Here is a 21,311-nt window from a genome sequence, read left to right on the forward strand (position 1 = left end):
ATGTTTCTCTCTCTCTCTCTCTCTCTCTCTCTCTCTCTCTCTCTCTTTCTCTCTCTCCCTCCCACTCTACCTGAACACAAAAAAATGGAAAAATGTCCTCGAATGAGGATAAAAAAAAAAAAAAAAATTAGACCCTTGGTATTATTTTTTTTCATAATAATAAATAATGTGTGATGTTTCCTGACAGGATACCAGAGTCTGCGAAACAGCTGATCTAACTCAAAACCGGCACAGGGTCACAGAGGGGTAATTATCACTCTTCTCAGCAGCGTCACGTTAGATTTTTGTTGAGGACACATTTGCTTATGTTTTAAATTAGGGACAAGTATTCCTTTCAAAGTTCAAGTCCAGCATAACATGAAAATTGGGTTTTATAGCTTCCCCATATGTTCAGAAAGTCTACCTCTATCTACTGGTAGTTCTCAACTTTCAGACTGACCTGAAAATAGAAACCCAAACTGAAACTCCATGTGCTGCCGCACAGCACCCACAAAGGTAAACCTGGCAGACAGCTGCACCTGAGAAAACAGGTCACACCTGTGTTCTGAGGTCACCTGCCAACCTGATGCTTATACAAGCCAACAGTTTTCTCTTAGTGACCACACAGAAAATGTCAAAGAAAACCATATGAAATCATTCCTGGTGGTCACAGAAGTCATCATACATCCATAAATTTAAAAAGTTATTTTAATACACCTCTTGGTTTTATGTGCTTTGGTCTAAAAATTAAATTCATCAAGTATATCTATTTCAGTTAAAAATATCCAGCTCTCCCCACCAAAAACAAAACTATACAAATACTTATACATATTATAATATGTGTATATATTAGCATATCATGCATATATATTAGCAGTTTGTATTCTATTGTTTCCAGGCAAGAATAAAAACGCAAACTAGGTCATAATGCGTTGCTTTACCTTCATTGCATCAAGAGCCAGTTTCAGATTCGCCTTCTCTGTGGGGTCAGTGGTATGCTTGACCAGTTCCTATTTGGAAGACACAGTTTAGTACTATTTTCATCAAATTAACACTCAAACATAAGAAAGGAAACAAAAATAAATCCTTTTATGTAGATTTGGTACAGCACAAATGGTATGGAGTTTCCTCAAAAAGTTACAACAGAACTGCCTTATGACTCAGCAGTTTCTCTTCTGGGGATATATCTGAAGAAACCCAAAATGCTAATTTGAAAAATGTAGGCACCCCTATGTTCAATGCAGCATTATTTACAATAGCCAAGATAGGGAAGCAACCTAAGTGTCCATCAATAGATGAGTGAATAAAAAAGCTATGGTACATATATACAACGGAATACTATTCAACCATAAACAAGAATGAAATCTTATCACTTGGAACAGCATGGTTGGACCTAGAGGGTATTATTCTAAGTGAAATAAGCCAGACAGAAAAAGACAAATACCATTTGATTTCACTTACATGTGGAGTCTAAAGAACACTATACACAAACAAAATAGAAACACACTCATAGATATAGAGAACATACTGATGGTTGCCAGAGGGGAAGGGGTTAAGAGGCTGGATGAAAAACATGAAGGGATTAGGAAATACAAATTGGTAGTCACAAACAGTACTAGGGATGTAAAGTCCTACATAGGGAATATGGTCAATACTATTGTAATAACTCTGTACAGTGCCAGATGGGTACTTGAAATACCGAGGGGACCACTTTGTAAAGTATATGATTGTCTAACCACTATGATATACACCTGAAACTAATACAAAATCATACTGATTATAAACTGTAATCAAAAAATAAAATTAAATAAGTAAGTCCTTTTTGTCATTATTCACACCATAGATGTGTGATGTCACCAGGCTCTATTTCCATCAAAAATTCCAACTGTAAGAAGACCCACTAGATCCAAACAAACGTGAGACAAGGGCTGGGAACATTTTTCTTCCAAAGACAGACCTGAATTCTGTCCTGGCCACAACACTGACACTCTTCCCAAATGTAAGGCAAACACCCCTCATTATCAGTTCAACAGATACTTGCTACTCATGGTCACACTCGACTTCTCTACAGGCCTGATTCTGATGACCGCACCTCTCCTTTGGCTTCAGGGCCACAAAGACCTTCTGTTTGTGGCTGTTGTTGCTGTTTGTTGGTCCATCTTCTATTTTCCCCTGTTCATCAGTTTTTCCTTCTTTCTTCTTCATCTGCACCTTAGTCATTGTTCCCTAGACTTTCACCTCAGTCTTCTGTGATTCTGACTTTATCATACTCTACAAATTTCATCACAACCATGGCCAACGCCGGCTATCACCTAATGAGACAATCACTCTCAAATGAATGGGCTCAACTCAGAACACACACCAAGTCCCAGACTCATATATCGGACTAAATAGTTCTCCCTGGGTACCTCACAAGCCCCGTAAAACCGACACCTGCAGACTTAATGCATCTTCACCCACAACCTACTCTTGTAGCTGTTTATGTTTTATTTAATGACGGCACCTCCAGCAGTCTAATCACGTAAGCCAAAACCTGAAAGGTCACCCAGATGCCTCGTGGTGACATTCACTTTGAGCCTTCCCCTTGAAACCATCCTCACCACCACTACCTTGGTTCAGGTCCTTCTCCTTCTCAAATAGGTTTCTGATTGATCTGACTGCAGAATCCCCTGCTACAATCTATCCACTCTGCCGACTTCAGGGTCAGGCTTCTAGAATGTACAGCAGATCCTGTCTCTACCCTATTTAGACTTCTGTGATGCCAACAAAAGCTTCATGCCATCATCCATCCCCCTTGATCCATACCCCTCATGATCTACGTTCTGCAAACCTCTCCCAACTTTTCTCTCTACATAGCCATTTCAAACCATAAAGCATTCCAAAAAACAACTTCCCCACTAAAGTGAAGAAGTAGGAAATGTTCAAATTCACACTACACATACTCAACAAATTTCTAAACATTAGACAAATAAAGCCTACTCTACACTATTTCAAGATGGAAACACCTTTCTAGAATTTTCATCTAGGTGTGGTACCCCACATAAAAATGTTTCCCATTTTAAAAAATCATGGGAAAGAAGGTATTCTTTCTGTGAAAATTCGCCTGTGCGAATAACAGCAGGGTGGATTATTTCCTCTGACCCCTCACCTGCCGTGTAGCACCAGGGTGTCTAAGGCCCGGCTCTGCCGATGGGTGAAACCAGCCATCATGGAGTTCAAGCTACGCCACTATCTCCTCCTCCCTTTTAAAGGCATGCGGTTCGTTCTACCCAGCCTCACTGTTTTCACATTTTCTGCTCATAAGAACGGTTCTAGTGTTTCACAGTGTTAAACTTATTGGAAAATAATTTTTAAAACTGCTTGACTTTTTTACTTTTCTCTCTCCTCCCCTCCTGCCAGCCCATATGTAGGCATGACATTAGCCTTCGAGGTAACATACAGGTCAGATGCATTACAACCTCAGAGATTCTGTGTTTCAAAAAATGCCTGATCCGTGTAAATCATGGAGGCCTGAGAGTCCATATCATGCTGCTCATCATCATTTCGTCTCTTGCTTTACTGGAAAGACGCTGCTAATGTGCAATAACTGTACTATTCCTTTCTAAATCTGCTAACTTAGCTGTCATTAATATTGCTTTCACCTTCCTTTGAGGTTTTATCTACAAAAAGATGGGGCAGGAAGACGGATCTAAATCAGCTAAGCAGCTAATTTAACTAAACTGGGATTTGTATCTTCTTCTAAGTCAATTGTTCCAGTTCAAATTTTTCACAGTAAAATTTATTTATAGTCTGGCTGGTGTGGCCCAGTGGTTGAACATTGACTCATGCACCAAGAGGTCGCTGGTCCAATTCCCAATCAGGTCATATGCCCAGGTTGTGGGCCTGATCCCCAGTTGGGGGCATGCAGGAGGTGGCCAATCGATGTTCTCTCTCATCAATGTTTCTATCTTTCTCTCCCTCTCACTTCCTCTCTCTCTAAAATTAATAAAGAAAAAAATTATTTATATAACTTAAAACATGTGCATATGCACAATAGCCAAAGGTACACATAACTCAAATGTGCATTGATGGGTAAATAGATAAACAAAATGTAGTATACACATAATGGAATATTACTCAGCCTTCAAAAGGAAGGAAATGTTGACACCTGCTAACGTGTGAATGAACCTTGAATACATAAGGCACACATGAAAGGACAAATATTGTATGACTCTACTTCTGTGAGGTATTTAGAATAGTCAAGTGCACAGAGACAAAAGTGGAAGGCTTGTTACCAGAGGCTACGGTGAAGGGAGAAAAGTGTTAGTGTTTCACAGGTGCAGAGTTTCAGTGTGGAAAGATGAGAATGTTCTGGACATGGATGGTGGTAATGTAAGTGTACCACTGCACAATAATGAAAGTGTACAACGTAGTGCACTTAGTATACTTCAAAATGATAATGCTAAAAATTGTATCTATATTTCCTCACAATAAAAATATATGTAGGCAGAGCCTTTAAAAAAAATCATGAAATATTTTAAATTTAAAATATAAAAACAATCCCAGAGGAATTAGGAAAAAATTTGCTAAATTTCATAGAAGTATAGTCATATTTTATACTTTTATACGTCAGTCCAAAATCTTATGTGACAAAAACAGATGTTTCTGGAAAACTGTACCTTCTAAAGTTTTCAATTGTTATTTGACTCGACCAAAGTGATGAAATAAATTATCTTATTTTGGACATGGTTTTTGTTCCACAATGTCTCAGAAACTGATTGCCTTCGTCTTCCTTATTATTTTTTCATAAAATCCAATTTGATTAAGTTGCTCTGAGTTTAGGTCTCATAAATGTTGTAATGCATTTCTAAGAAATAATCAGGGTTTGAATTTTTCTGATTTCTCAGTAGAACAAAAATAGAGATGACTAATGATTCTGGAGCTCCAGTTCAAGAAATGTAATACCCAAGAGTACAAAGCACAGAAGACTCAAAATGACATTTCATATACAGGTAGAAGATTTTTTTAAAATAACATTTCACAAGCATCAGCAGAGCTGATAGACTAATACAGTCAGACATTTCTTTGGAGCAGAACGAATGAGTCTCCTGGTACAGCTATCGAATTAAATGTATAAGGCTCTCCCCCCTCATTAGTGGACTAGCCGTGGAAGCCATAAGACTTGGGGTTATAACAAGAATCACTTCAAAATAAAGGTAGTCTTTATAATTTACTAGAGCAGACGACAACATGGAATGTGACACGTTAAATTCTCTTTAGTTTCCGGTGAAAAGGCCAAAGGTCTGACAGAATTAACCTGCAGAATTCAGGTGTGCCACAATATGAGCTCCTCATTAGTGATGACTACTAACTTCAAAGGACTTGGCCAAAGGGATCTTTCTATTTGTTTGTTTGCCTTGTGTATAATTTTTCTTTAATTTTTAAATTTGTTTGGAGCCAGTTCTGTTTGAAGGGCAGAAAATGTGACTTTGTGAAAGATAAGAATCCTCTCTATTAAAAGGAAGAAAAGGTTTCCCGCTGTTCTGTTATTTCCCATTTAGCTCTACTAATGACTGACCGTTGTAAGGGGTCTGGGCCCAGACTTGGGGTATCTGGGGCAGAGCTGATGCTCCATTAATATTTCTGAATGAATAGTTTAAAGTTACATACCTGGAGGAGAAGGTGATACTTTAAAACGCGCTGCATCGGAACCACAAGCAGATCTCTAAGAGTGAACTTGCCATTATTTGCTCGTTTGGAACATTCCTGGTGAAATGTTTTTTTAAAACGTCTGTTAAAAACTTTGTTAGTTTTATCAAAGGGAGTCATAAAACAAACATGAAAAGATGCAAAGGGCATAAACAAAGCTGTTATTGCATAATAAATATCTTATTTTCCTTCTTAACAAGGCCTCTTTCTAAAAAATAGGAAGTACCTTCAATTAAAAACCAAAAAACAAACCAACCTTGTAGCATCGCAACTCTCAATATGAATTGATTAAGAACTATTTTACATATGAACATTATTTTCTCTCTAGGGGCCTCCAGGGTCTCCCCCACTTAGGCTGGTAGCTCTTCCTTTCCCAGGCTCACCCAAGCCCTGAGCCTTCCCCACCACCGTGCCTGGGCTCCTGCTCATGCCTACTGCCACGGGCTTTGTCCAGTTCCCCGCAACATCCATCCTTCTCCTCAAGAACTTCACTGTAGGCCTTCAGTAATAATCCCAACCAAAACGGTGCTCTCTCTGTGCCTGTGGGTCTTCTAATTATTGCTATACATAATCCCTTTCCCAATGTCTTCCACACCTCTAAGAAGCTAGTATTTGCTTAGTAAATATTTGTTGAACTGAATGAAATGGAATGATTGACTCCGAAATTTGCTAAGGTACACACCTACCACTGGCTTCCACATTTTGAAAGCCTCAGACTTATGTTTTTTTAATCTCACACTCTCTTTCTTAAAAGTGTATCTTAAACTAGATTGACCTGTTTGTTCTCTGGATATTAATTGTGACTTTGAGGAAAATACTTTGAAGCTCAAGTGTCAAAGTCTGAATTTAAATTAAGTTTGGCAACTCCTGGCTTTGTGACCTTGAACAAGTTCTTTTCCAATGTTACTGCTTCTCACGTATCTGTCGTTCAAAAACAAAACAAAAAATAGAGTACATAAAAGTATTCCTACTAGTAGGCAATTTAATAAGTTCAAAATCCTCAGACAACTGTACAACCCAGAACAAGGAATTTGGGAAGGAGTTATGTTTAAGGAAATACTCCTCAGCTGGTGACTCTGTTTCCCTTTGCCCACACGTAGTGTTTCTAGACAGGAAATGAGATTAGAAGTGCTAAGCAAACTCCATTAGCCTTGAATACCTGACTACCGGGCGGAAGCAAGAGGAGATGTCAGCTCACGCCCTGTCAATTGCTGCAGGTCGCTGGAAAGAACCATTTCAACTGATCACCTGCTTCTCCAGATTAGAGCAAGTTCTGGATCACGAGTTTCAAACAGGAGGTTAAACTGTTCATTCTATTGTAATGAATGGGTCTCATCTCCTAGCTGAATCTGCAGCTCCTTAAAACTGAGATGTCTCTTACACTTCCTATTAGCATCTTAACACAGTGTCGGACACAAATGCAATACACTCAACATTCACATTGCTCTGTGATGGAAGTCAGTTTAAAACTGTTGGTGGGAAAATTAGTTCCTTTCAGTCATAAGTTACAGGCTCAGAAAGTAAAGAAACTTAACAATGCGAGTGTTTTCTACAACTGGGGGCCTGAGACTGAGGCGTAAAATGCTTATTAGCCTTGAAAGTAAACAAAGAGCAGAAACGATTCTTCCCAAACATCCAGTCACATGCTTAGCCTAAACTCTGATTCCAACGAAGAAGAGAATACAATGGCTTGGGGATGAGCTAGCTTACAGGGCAAGATAAAGAGACTCTATTGCCCTTTACCCCATGTCATCTTGGTTCCAAAGTAGAGAAGAAAAAGACAAAAATACAAGGGCAAAAATCACCACCAGTGAGAAGCCATGAAGGAGGCTGAGAAGCACCCCCCTCCATCAAGCTAGGGCTTGCAGAGGACAACTCCAGCCGAGGGACCTGCTGGGGTGCCTAAACGCTCCCCAGGCAGGCCCACAGTCAGAAGTGGGGAGAGCGAGCCTTGCAGACTCAGCCCGCGGTCCTCTCTGCCCCTGGGGCTGACAGAGACTGCAGACATACGTCCCTAGGTCCCAGAGCACTGTCACTGGGCAGGACTTGGGCAGGGACTCTGAAAGACAGGACAGACACTTTAAGACAATGCTGAGACTGTGATGGGGGATTGATTGACAACTTGCTGATTCCTGTCAGAATTTTTATCTGTATTTTAACTTGCTTTAATGATAGCTCTGTTAGGAATGAGGTGTACAAGTTGTGAAGTTTTATCTTACCATCATATTTTAATGAGTCGAGGTGGCTCACAGTTCTAAGTTTATAGGCGTCGTTCTCCAAAGAGGAGCAGAAACGCGAACCAGGCCGCCAGGCTGTTACCCGGGAGTGACTCAAACCATCTCCAGACATAAGGTCCATGTCATCAGAGGATCATAAGCGGTAAGGAAATCATCCATGACATAGAGAGTCAGGCGGTACTCAGCAGCCTGTGATATGCAGACTCTCTCACCAGCAGCTTGCTTTGTGGGAGTGAGGAATTATGAAATCGTACCAGACAATTCAAAAACAATGAAGGGGTTCTGATTTGGAAATCACCTGCCTCCTTCTGGCCCTGTTCATCACCTGACCTCCTACTAAACTGAACAAAAAGCAGCAAAAGGAGCCCTGGCCAGGTAGCTCAATTGGTTAGCGTATCATCCCACTATGCCAGCGGTTCTCAACCTCCTAACGCCGCGACCCTTTGATACAGCTCCTCATGTTTTCCGTGGGCGTATCTGCATGTGGATGGACCCGCCTGGAGACGGGTAGAGAAGAGGTGTCTCGGTTCCTAAGACCATCAGAAATATGTGTTTTCCGATGGTCTTAGGCAACCCCTGTGAAAGGGTCATTCAACCCCCAAAGGGGTCGCGACCCACAGGTTGAGAACCCTGCGCTACCTCGAGCTTGTGGGTTCAATCCTTGCTCAGGGCACATATAAGAATCAACCAATGAATGCATAAATAAGTGGAACAATAAATCAATGTTTCTGTCACTCTCTCTCAAATAAATAAATTAAAACACAAACTTTAAAAAAAAGCAGCAAAAAAGATTCAGGCAGACAATGAAGCCACACAACCACTTCAGAGTTGACTCTGTATGTCTACCTGAAATTTAAGAAAATCCAAACATATCCTATAGTTGCGGTGATAATTCATATAACATATAAATAATTTTACAAAAGTTCTTTGAAAGTGCAAAGTATCCTTGTGGGGAAAAAAAGATGTACAGGAAAAAAAATGACTTAACCCAGTTTCCAGACTTCTTTTCTATTGTTACCACGTGCTCTGCTTACACTGACCCCCAAGTCATTTTCAAACCTTCCTGACTCTTCTGGTTAGACATACCAAATCTTCCAGAATGTTCTCCATGTGTCAGGACTTACCGCACTCTTCGGTGACCTAACTCAGTGCCCCTCCGGAGAATTCTCCGGCATTCTCCCCATCCTGAACCTTCACCTGTTCAATCTTACTAATGGAGCCCTGTCCATTAGTGCTTATCACCTACTACTTGAGCTTATACTTGTGTCTGTCTTGTCTTCCTTCTTATAGGCACTATCCATCCATTTTTATGCACCTGCTCCTGATGTCTTATATTTTTAATCAACATTGTAAATCTATATATACATGATCTCACATGCATCCTACTCATCCTGTAACTCTTACAACACAGGGAGCAAATGACTCATCACCTCCCTAAACCTCGCCTTGCTCAGCCATAACATAAGGAAATAAAATGCAGATCTCTCACAACCACGAGGATCTAATGAGATGGTGCACATGAAACACTGAGCCAGAGCCTTTGATTTTCCTACTGTTATTATTTCTACCATATTTTCTTTCATAGAGACAACTATTGATATATTTTACAAAATTGACAGGAATTTATGTTTAGAATACATAGGAAAATTAACTGTTGCATTGATCATGAAAAGGAATTTATTGCTCTTCGATTATTTCATGAACAGACAAAAAACAACAGGCACCTCTAATTTCAGTTTGACGTCTTCTTTCGTCTTAGAAATGTTGTCTAAATTAGAGATGGCCGACTCCACTCCACTGCAGTACTGCCCATAAATAACCAACCTGAAGGGGAAAGAGACAGAGGAAGAAATCTGTAGCACAGAAGAGCAAGAATAAAGGGGAAAGAGGCAGAAGGTCCACCTCTCTAAAACCACAGCTAGTGAGAATCAAAGTAACTCCTGTCTGTCCTGCACCTCCAACTGCCTAGGTAACCCCAGGCCAACTACTCACAGTATCGCTGAACCTCAGCCTTTTCACTTCTTTTTAACACAAACCAGACAGTCATAGAAAGAGGATCATTCATATTTATGCTGTTAAGAATGACTATTTTTATTTCTAAATCTGAATGGGATTAGGTTCATGTACATTTTTATAGCAGGCAGATTTTTAAAATTGGCTTAACGACTGTTAATATTGAGTACAAATATATATCACAGAACAAAATTTAAAATTTCTGTTTATAATAGTTCCTATTACAGCCCAGCTGGTGTGGCTCAGTGGTTGAGTGTCCACCCATGCACCAAGAGGTCACCAGTTCAATTCTCGGTCAGGGCACATGCCCAGGTTGTGGGCCAAATACTCAGTGGGAGGCATAAAGGAGGCAGCCAATAGATGTTCTCTCTCATAATGTTTCTATCTCCCTCTTCCTCTCCCTTCCTCTCCCTCTAAAATCAATAAAGAAAAAATATATATAAATAAAGCTGCTCTAAACATCCATGTGCAGTTTCCTATTATATAAATGTCTACCTACTATAATTTATACCTGAAACTAATATCATATTGCATATCGACTGTAACGTTCCTATTAGAGATAAGCTTTTTACTGTTTACCCACACTCAGCAAGAGTGTAGTGTTATACTACAATTTTATCGTAATCACTACTTATGACTCCCATTCATCAAAGACCTCCTCCTCCTTCCTACCCTGTAATTAGGAAAATGCATCTAACACATTATCTGAAAGGTGGGGCGAGAGGCCTGAACCGTGCAGGTCGACGAGCCTCACGGCTAGACCAGAGCCCGCCTCCGGGGGCGTGCCCGGGAGGGGCGTGGATGTTGGCCAAAGAGGCTGGGTAATGTACTGCTTCTTGTAGCTCTCCATTAGGAAAAACTACTGCTGAGTTCATGCTTGTCTCATCGTTGTCCATACTAACTCTCATTATGGTTACAAACAGCCACGAAATGTAAAGTTCAAAAGTTACCTTTCCTTGTAGTTAATGAAAATTTGATACAAGTTCTGGTCATTCTTATTTACGATGGAATCATGAATTTCTTGCATTAGGCTCCGATGAACTTTTACAAGTTCCTTAGAAAAGAAAACAACCTTAAAGTCAATCAGAAATCAGAACCAAACCCCGCCCCCAAGCCCAGAATCCCTATTGTTGCTAGATTTCCCATTCAAGGAGATGCTGAACGCCCTCAGTACAGAAATCTGCTCCCATCAGTAAAGAGAGGAGGAAGAGGAGGGGGCAGAAGTAGGGGAGAAAGTATCAAGCAGGGGAGGGGAGAGAAGAGAGTGATAGGCCCTGTTCATAGGAAATAGCAATTTCAGATCTGACTTGAAATGCCAATGTCCTATGAAAAACAAATTATTTCACTGGTTATTAAAGGGTAATTTATTCCTTGTATAAAAAACATGTACAGCTCATTTTCATTTTGTAATCGCTTTAAATTTTTAAATACAACTACCCAAGTTCTTAATGTTTTATTGACAAGATAAGTAATGACTTGTGTCCTTGGGACATGAAAATGTAGATTTGTTCTGTGGTCAATTAGTGGTGTCCTGGTGCTAAGCTAACAACAGACTAAATTATATGAAGCCAGACAACTCATGGCAGAAATAAGGAGCAAATAAACTGTACTAGGCGGTTTACTAGAGCAACTCAAAAAACAGAATTTCACATTTTTCCTGATAAGCAAGGAATTTTCAGACAGGCAGTGAATACATGTTACAGCCAGGAAACGAGGGAACCAGAAACAAGGAGCCAATCCTCCCACGATCTCGTACCCTGAGGCACTCACTGACTTCTCTGCAGAAAGGACACAGAATATGTTGGGCCGGTCACTTTGTTGAGGACCATGGAAAGGCCATAAGAGTACCAATTATCAAATAGGTCCTCGGTTATACTGAGCACAATTAGGTGGTTCAAGATCCTCAGCTTCCTAGAATGTACACTTTGCTTTATTCTAACCCTTCCCCTGACACGACCTCTTTTTCCTGCAATGTTTCGAATCAATGAGAGTGTCTTCATTGGGCCCAAATCAAGGACTAGAACAACGTGCCATGGCTAACGGACAGGTGCACATCCATGCTGAATGTCACAGAAACAAAATACAAGGGACCAGTCAGGTGATACAAGCAAGCCTGCACATAAAAGCTGACATCTGATCCATAAAAGCTATCTATGAAAATCAAAGCCAGTTCTAAGGGATCTACGAACTTGAGTCTTGCCTAGCATGACCTCAGCTGGCACAGCATTTGGCTGGCTTCAGTGTTTCCAAGTAAATATTCTTTTAGGATTATAAGATAATTGGAAGGTCCTTTGAAACTTGAAAGCTTACGTAAACCTAAAAAAACAGTTCCACAGATATTACCATTAAAATAGACTGTGGAACCAAAGGAAGTCGTGTATTTCAGAAACAGGAGTTAAAGCTGATACAACTGAAGTTAAAGCAGAAACGAAGCACCAGGAGAGTGGAGAGATAATGGGAAGTAGAGGAGATGGAAGGAGTCAGGACAGTGCCCATAAGATGGGGTCGAGGGGCTGGAGGAACCACGGAGAAGTGAGGGAGGCAGAAGGGGGCTCCCACAGGTCAGAGACAGGCGCCCCAGGGACTACTCAGCAGAGACTCCCTTGTCATGACAAGCACTTAAGGAAAATGCATGAATCTTATCCATGTGTCTTCTGCATGTATTTTGGTTAAAGATGATGACTTATCAGTTATTTCTTGAGAATACAGCTATAAGACCTCAAGAGGCAGAAAACAGAATCAAAATTCTTCAGGAATATAAGAGAAGGCTAACACGGGAATCTGGAAACCATGCAAATTTTACAGAAGTACACCAGTCTCAGCTAGTGCATTTTACTTACAGGAATGTTGATGAAGACAGACTCAAACTCTGCTGCTGTCAGAAACCGTTTCAGCGGGGCCATGAAGTACTGCCAGAAAAGGGGAGAGAAGTACCATTAAAGCCCGACATGTCCTAACCTAGATAACAGGTTTTATCCAACAAACAATAAATATTTATTGAAAGTCAGTTGTTTATCAGTATTATGAATACCCAAGAAAAAGCAGAAACTATTTTCTTTATCTTAAGGATGTTTATGCTTGAACAGAGAGAGAAAGACACAAATACAAGTTAATATATTTAAAGCATAAAATACTTTGGGTGGTGAGCACACAATGGAATAGGCAGATGATGTATTATAAAATTGTACAGCTGAAACTTATATGTTATTGACCAATGTTACCGCAATAAATTTAATTTAAAATAAATAAAATAAAATAAAAGGTTTAGACAATAAATACTTCTGAAAGTAAGGGAAAAAAGAGAACACCATTGTCTAAATTAGCAAAAAATGGCAACATGTTGGAGGTATCTTTGAGGATAAATGCAAAATATCACTCATAGGTTTTGTGGAGATTCTAGATCCCTGAGATCAATAATCTGCTTATGCAATTTATGGATCATTCCCTTCATTCCTTGAGTATTTTGTTCCTGGTCCACCCTATCTCCCATTACTACTCCCATCTTCTTTCTTGGCAATCTCAGTATCTGTGCAGATAATTCTTCAAGTAGCCTGGCCTCCAGTTCCTCGAACTACAATCCCTGTGCTCCATCCTGCTCAGCTCCCTACCCTGGGGTCTTATCCCAAGACCTTCCCATTATCGACAATTGCAAATGCTCCACAGCATTAACTGCAAGCAATCAGTTCTCTGACTACTACCTCCTACCTTTGCTGCTCATTCCTTCAAGGAATTCTTCAACCCCCTTTCGTCTACCAATCCCTGACCATCCCATCTCTCTCATGTCCTCACTTCCCTCCTTATCCAGTGACATTCCATTCATGAACCATCATCAAAATCAGTTCCCTGTATATACCCTTACCCTCTCTTCGTCCACTGTACTGTTCTGGAAAAAGAAAACCCCTGCTCAAATCTAGCTTGCCACCTATGCTGTGCCTGGACCTAAGTAGTTAAACATGAACTACACTGATAGTCTAATTTTAAATATAATCACAAAACTCAATGGGACCTATAATGCTTCATAATCCTACAAATCTTCCATATTTAAGTTCACTAATCAATTCTTCCACATCTTCATCTCTTTTTCCAACGTTCCAAAACTTTCTCCTGGTTCTCATTTTCCTAACCTCTAAATGTCGAAGTCTTCAGAAATGACCTCAAACATCTTCTCCATCATCATCCATTCCCCGGGTGATCTCATCTAGTCCCATGGACTTAAACACCACTCCATAATGATAATGGCCCAATCTACCTGTCAACTCAACCTTTCCCTTTAATACCAGAACCCATTGCTTAACCTCCTCCTCAACACATCTCCTTGGAAGCTAATAGGTCTTGCAAACTCAGAATGTCCAATAGACCTGTGATTCCCAACCTGTCCTTCCCCGTCTCAGTCAACATCTTCGCCAGTCACAGAGTGGCTCATGTTTAAAAGCCTAACAGTCTTTTATTTTTCATTTTAAAGTCGATTAATTTTTATTTATTTTATTTTATTTTTATTAATTAGTTTGGATTTTTTTTTACCGATGTCCCTATTTTTTTTCCCATTGACACCCTCCTCCCTCCCCCCGCCCCACCCCCTGCCTTTACCATACTGTTGTCTGTGTCCATTGGTTATGCATATAAGCTTATAAGTTCTTCAGTTTATCTGTTCTCCCCCCGCCCCCTTCCCTCTGAGGTTTGTCAGTCTGTTCCCTACTTCCATGTCTCTGGATCTATTTTGTTCATCAACTTACTTTGCTCATTATATTCCACAAATAAGTGAGATCATGTGATATTTCCATTTCTCTGACTGGCTTATTTCACTAAGCATAATACTCTCCAGGTCCCTCCATGTCATCTCAAAGGGTAAGAGATCTTTCTTACAGCTGCATAGTACTCCACTGTGTATATGTATCACAGCTTTTTTATCTGCTTATCTACTGATGGACACTTGGGCTGTTTCCAGATCTTAGCTATTGTAAATAGCTCTGCTATGAACATGGGGTACATACATTCTTTCTGACTGGGTGTTCAAGCTTCTTAGGATATATTCCTAGAAATGAAATCACTGGGACAAATGGCAGTTCCATTTTTAATTTTTTGAGGAAACACTATATTGTTTTCCATAGTGGCTGCACCAGTCTGCATTGCCACCAGCAGAGTACTAGAGTCCCCTTGTCTCCACACCCTCGCCAACACTTGTTGAGGATTTGTTGATGGCAGCCATTCTGACAGGTGTAAGGTGATACCTCATTGTCGTTTTGTTTTCTTTTAAAATATATCTTTATTGTTGACTGTATTACCGATGTCCCTCCTCCCCCCCCCCCCTTTGACTCCTTTCTCCCCACTCCTGCCCTTCTTCCTTTCCCCAAACTATTGTCTGTGCCTGCTGGTTATGCATATATGCATAGAAGTTCTTTGGTTTTTCTCTTCCTGCCCCACCTCCCCCTTCCCTTTGAGATTCCTCAGTCTAACAACCAATTTGTACTTCTTAATCCCTTCACCTTTTTCACCCAACTCCCCTCCCATCCGGTAACCAACAAAAAGTTCTCTGTTATCTATGGTCTGTTTCTGTTCTGCTTGCTCATTTTGTTTGTAGATTCAATTGTTGATAGATATGTATTTATTGCCATTTTATTGTTCATATTTTTTTATCTTCTTCTTCAAGAAGACCCATCAACATTTCATATAATACTGGTTTGGTGGTGATGAACTCCTTTAGCTTTTTCTTGTCTGGGAAACTCTTTATATGGCCATTGATTCTAAATAACAGCTCTGCAGGATAGAGTAATCTTGGTTGTAGGTCCTTGCTTTTCATTAGTTTAAATATTTCTTGCCACTCCCTTCTGGCCTGCAAAGTTTCTTTTGAAAAACAGGCTGACAGCCTTATGGGAGTTCCACTGTAGGTAACTAACTGCTTTTCACTTTCTGAATTTTGATGGTGATGTATCGTGGTATGGACCTCTTTGGGTTCATCTTGTTTGGGACTCTCTGAGCTTCCTGGACTTGTATGTGTGTTTCCTTCACCTAGGGAAGTTTTCTGTCATTATTGTTTCAAATAGGTTTTCAATTTCTTGCTCTCTCTCTTCTCCTTCTGGCACTCCCATAAGCGAATGTCGGTATGCTTGAAGTTGTCCCAGAGGCTCCTTATACTATCCTCATTTTGGGGGGTTCTTTTTTCTTTTTGCTGTTCTGACTGGGTGTTTTTTGCTTTTTCTTATATCCCAATCGATGGTTTGCTTTTTGGCCTTACCTACTCTACTACTGAATCTCGGTAAATTATTATTTCCGTTAGTGCATCCTTCATTTCTGACTGGTCCTTTATCATGCTCTTGAGGTCCTCATTAAGTTCCCTGTCATTATGAAGTTCTTGAAATTCTCACTAAATTCATTGAGCATCCTTATAAGCAGTGTTTTTTGAACTCTGCATCTGTTAGATTGCTTATTTCCATTTCATTTAGTTCTTCTCCTGGAATTTTGTTCTGTTCTTTCATTTGGGACGTTTGTCTCCTCATTTTGGCTGCCTCCCTGTGTTTCTTTCTATGTATTAGGTGGAGATGCTATGTCTCCTAGGTTTCCTAGGGTGGCCTGTTATAGTAGGTGTCCTAGAGGGTCCAGTGGCACAGCCTCCTTGATCAGCCCAGCTAGACCCTCAAGGTACACCCTTAGTGTGGACTTTATACCCTTCTGTTGTAATTAAGTCTTGATTGCTGTTGGCACATCAATGGGAGAGATTTACTCAGGCTGATCAGATGCAAGGACTGGCTGTGCCCACTGACCACCAACCTCTGACTACCCTGGATGATCAGCTGTGCAGGGGCCCACCACACAGAGCAAGACTTACTTCATCAGGACTCCGGTTCCCACTGAGTCCATTCCTTGAGTGTGTCACTTATAGAGGTGGTTGGGTGGTGGTGCTCCAACGTGTTCTGAAGCTGTCCACTAGGTGTGCTGGCTCTGAGGCAAGGTCAGCCACTGCCTGTGTTCTACCTGGGGCCACCAGGCATAAGCTACAAAGCAATATGCAGGTGGCTGCTCCTTGTGCTGGGCTTACAGGTGTCCAAGCAAAGCTAAGCTGTGAACCAAGACTGGCTGTTTCTAGTGCCAGACCTGGGACCACTTAGTGAGAGGTATGGGGCTCACTGAAGCCAGATGCTGCTTGTTTGAGAGAAATCTGAAGCAGGAGTTAAAACAGGCCAATTCTACAGTAAAGCCACTGGAAACAGCTTAGGTGGGCCCAAAAGTTGGTTGGGGCAGGGCCTCAGGGAATCACCAGGGTGGGGCAAACAGTGTGAGCCAGATTGCTGGAGTCCCAGATATGTGCCCCCTTGCCAGTCCCATGGGGGAAGGGCTCATGAAAGGAACAATGGCCTCCAACAGCAGGTCTGTCTGGGAGAAAGCTGCGTCTCCAGCCTTTATCCCGATGCCAAACAACTCAGTTCTTTCCCGTATGTCTCTGGTGCCTTTGAAGCTGCCTCTCCAACACTGGAGCCCAGAAGGAGAAAGTCTGATTAAGTCCATGTGTGGGTCCTTTAAGAGGAACTGCATGGGGTATTCCAGAAGCCTCAGCCTCCCTCAGCCTCAGTTCATGCTGGTTTTTATAGCCATTAAGTGATGGGGACTTCTCTTCCTGGCACTGGAATCCTGAGCTGGGCACTAGGTGTGGGACAGGAACCCTTTGCTCCTCAGGGAGGACCTTCACAGTCAAGGTATCCTCTTGATTTTTATCTGCCACACATGGGTGTGGGACCAGCCCATCTGCGCCTCCTTCCCTCCTACCAGTCTCGAGGTGGCTTCTTTACTTTTGTAATTGTGGGACTTCCATTCAGCTTGATTTCAGGTGGTTCTGAATGATGGTTGTGCTGTAGTTTAGTTGCAATTTTGGTGTGGTTGTGGGAGGAGGCAATACCTTGTTAACCTATGCCAACATCTTGACATCTTGACTGGAAGTCATACCTCATAGTCGTTTTAATTTGCATCTCTTTGATAATTATGAAGCTGAGCATTTTTTCATATGTACCTTGGCCATTTGTATGTCCTGTTTGGAAAAGTGTCTATTCAGGTCTTCTGCCCATTTTTTAATTGGTTTGTTTGTCTTCTTTTTGTTGAGCTGTATGAGTACTTTATGTATTTTGGAAACTAACCCCTTATCTGATGTATCATTGGCAAATATGTTCTCCCATACAGTGGGGTCTCTTTCATTTTAATGCTGGTTTCTTTTGCTGTGCAGAAACTTTTTAGTTTGATGTAGTCCCATATCTTAATTTTTCCCTTTGTTTCTCTTGCCCTAGGCGTTATATCAGTGAAAATTCTGTTACACATGATGTCTGAGATTTTTCTGCCTACAGTATCTTCTAGGATTTTTATGGTTTCTCGAATTACATTTAAGTCCTTTATCCATTTTGAGTTTATTCTTGTGTATGGCGTAAGTTGGTGGTCTAAGTTTCTTTTTTTTTTTTGCATGTACTTGTCTAATTTTCCCAACACTATTGAAGAGAGTGTCTTTACTCCATTGTATGCTCTTGCCACCTTTGTCAAATAATAATTGAGTATAATGTCTTGGGTCAATTTCTGGGTTCTCTGTTCTGTTCCATTAATCTATATGCCTGTTCTTGTGCCAGTACCAGGCTGTTTTGATTATAATGGCTTTGTAGTATAACCTGATATCCAGAATTATAATCCCTCCAACTTTGATCTTCCTTTTTCAAGGTTGGTGTGGCTATTCGGGGTCTGTTTTGGTTCCATATAAACTTTTGGAGTATTTGTTCTAGATATGTGAAATATGCCATTGGTATTTTAAAGGGGATTGCATTGAATCAATAGATTGTTTTGGGTAGTATGGACATTTCATTATGTTGATTCTTCCAATCTATGAACATGGTATATGCTTCCATTTTTTTATATCTTCCTCTATTTCTTTTTTCAATGTCCTGTAATTTTCTGAGAACAAGCCTTTTACCTCCTTGGTTAAGTTTATTCCTAGTTATTTTAATCTTGTTGTTGCAATGGTAAATGGGACTGTTTTTTTAGTTTCTCTTTCTGTGTGTTCATTATTGGTGTATAAAAATGCTAATGACTTTTGGATGTTGCTTTTGTATCCTGCAGTATACTTTGCCAAATTCATTTATTAAATCTAGTAGTTTTTTTGGTGGAGGCTTTAGGGTTTTCTATGTACAATATCAAGTCATCTGTGAATAATGACAGTTTCACTTCCTCTTTTCCAATTTAGATGCCTTTTATTTTTTCGTCTTGCCTGATCACTGTGGCTAAGACTTCCAGAACTATGTTAAGAATGGCAAAAGTGGACACCCCTGTCTTGTTCCTGTTCTTAAGAGAAATGCTTTTAGTTTTTGCTCATTGAGTATGATGTTGGCTGTAGGCTTGTCATATATAACCTTTATTATGTTGAGGTATGACCCTTTTATTCCCACTTTGCTGAGTTTTTATCAAAACTGGGTGCTGGATTTTACTCTATTGATTTTTAGAAAGAGAGGAAGGGAGAAGAGAGAAACATTGATGTGAGAGCATAACACCAGTCACGGCTGCCTCCTGCATGCCCCCCACCATGAATCGAGCCCAAAACCCAGGCATGTGCTCTAACCAGGAACTGAACCAGCAACCCTTTGGTGCATGGGATGATGCCCAACCAACTAAGCCACATTGGCCAGGGCAGAACCTAGCATTCCTGATTGTTCTCTTTACCTAATTCATCACCAAATCCACTTGGCTCTATTTTCAAAATTTACTCAGAATCTGACCCCTCCTTACCACTTCTACGTATACCACCATTTTCTATCAACCTGATTTCACAATAGCCTTCTGACTTTTCTCTCATTTTCCACCCTTGCCTGACACGGGTTGAAATGCACTGTTAAAAACTCATATTAAATTATGTCATTTCTTCTACTCAAAATGCTCTAGCCTTGAACGGGATGCTCCTGGATGCCCCTCCGTGACCTGGTGGCTCCCACAGCTCCCTGATCTCTCTGAACCCTGCACTGATGGCGCTTCAGCCACCTGGACTGTGGCTGCTCCACGAAGCACGCTGAACAGTCCCACCTACAGGCTTCCTCCAGGAACGGCCACCCCTGAGAGGTTCCATTGGCTTGGGCCTTCAGTTCACTCAACTGTCCCCTTAAATATGACCTTATCCTAGAAACCTCCCATTACCACTCGATATAAAATAATACTAGTTCTCCCCCATCACTCTCCGGCCCCTTCCTCTGCCTTATTTTTCTTCAAAGAATTTATTACCACCGGGAATGCTTATTTGCTTAAATGACAGACCTTTCCATGACCAAGAACTGGTTTTATTATGTTCACTGCTGAATGCTCAATCCCCAGATCAGGCCCATTCAGGTGCTAAAATCAATAAATGTTGTGCCATGATTAAATCTGCTTTGAGGTCTGTGAGTCCAAAGATCTACTGAAAATTAGACTACACACACACCTAGTGGAAACACTGGCGCTAATATATTAACAACACAAAGCAATTTGGGGGCATCAAGAATGATACCTGATTACTTACTTTTTCTATTGATTCCAATGTTTCTGTATATTTTTCTTCCGTCTGCTTAATTTCTGTTAGGCAGCAACTTCGTATGTCATTTTCTGGACACTTCTGCAATTAGAATTATCCAATTAAAATTATTTAGTCAAATTCATGTGTTAATCTCTCTGGCAGTAGCTAGAAAGAGATCAAAATTATTGCTGATTTTCTGAAGCTTTCCATTTCTAATAACACACAAAACCGAAAGACCTGTATGGCTCTAACTGTATAACCATGACTTGTTATTGCATCTGGAGCCACAGAAATGTGCATTTTATAGGTCAAAACAATCCTGGGAAATCTCGGGTCTAAACTTTCATTTCACTAGTAAAGAGAGCAAGTGCGAGATATAAATGACACGTCACCCAGCAAAACGCTGGCAGCGGAGCAATAGGACATAATTTCAGGGCCATGAAACTGTATTGTTAGGAAAGGAAATCTTCTCTGAGAAAGAAGGTAAATAGCCTTTAAATTTGATACATACATAATGAGAAGGTAAGAAAGAAAACAAACAAATACCTATCCCGGCAGAAGTTACATAAAGCTATAGTAAGTCTTTCAAATAGTCACTTTCCTAATAAAATACCCAGAGTAACTTAAAAAACAAGGCAAGTGCAAGTCCTACGGGTTGATGTGCTTCCTCCGCTTTCATTAAGTCCTCGTAGACTTCTCCACCTTCGTCTTCCCCGTAGACACAGTCATACAGGCCCTCTTCATCCTCCACGTGCGTTTCACTGGAACAAAGGATGCAACTATTAGGACAGGCAATGGCTAGAAATGCTAGTAGAAATTCCAGAGAGGAAAGAAAATGAAATTAGTAGTCCAAGGCTTACATTACAGCTCTGTCCCTCCTCCCAGGAACGATG

The 21,311-nt window shown here is 40.7% G+C and overlaps 1 protein-coding gene across 4 annotated transcripts in view; it reads right to left on the reverse strand.

The window, feature by feature from the left end:
- Window positions 1-21,311, reverse strand: part of VAV3 (vav guanine nucleotide exchange factor 3) — a 290,405-nt gene that overhangs the window by 132,464 nt on the left and 136,630 nt on the right. For all 4 annotated transcript variants that reach the window (XM_036273378.1, XM_036273380.1, XM_036273381.1 and 1 more), the window contains exons 5-11: window positions 21,071-21,179; window positions 20,425-20,517; window positions 12,758-12,826; window positions 10,868-10,971; window positions 9,629-9,728; window positions 5,629-5,724; window positions 921-989 (exon numbers count right to left, since the gene is read on the reverse strand). In XM_036273378.1, the coding sequence (XP_036129271.1) occupies window positions 921-989; window positions 5,629-5,724; window positions 9,629-9,728; window positions 10,868-10,971; window positions 12,758-12,826; window positions 20,425-20,517; window positions 21,071-21,179 (640 nt within the window). The remainder of the gene's footprint in view (window positions 1-920; window positions 990-5,628; window positions 5,725-9,628; window positions 9,729-10,867; window positions 10,972-12,757; window positions 12,827-20,424; window positions 20,518-21,070; window positions 21,180-21,311) is intronic.

This window comes from Molossus molossus, unplaced genomic scaffold (assembly GCF_014108415.1).
Source record: "Molossus molossus isolate mMolMol1 unplaced genomic scaffold, mMolMol1.p scaffold_m16_p_20, whole genome shotgun sequence".
In the NCBI taxonomy this organism is placed as follows: domain Eukaryota; kingdom Metazoa; phylum Chordata; class Mammalia; order Chiroptera; family Molossidae; genus Molossus; species Molossus molossus.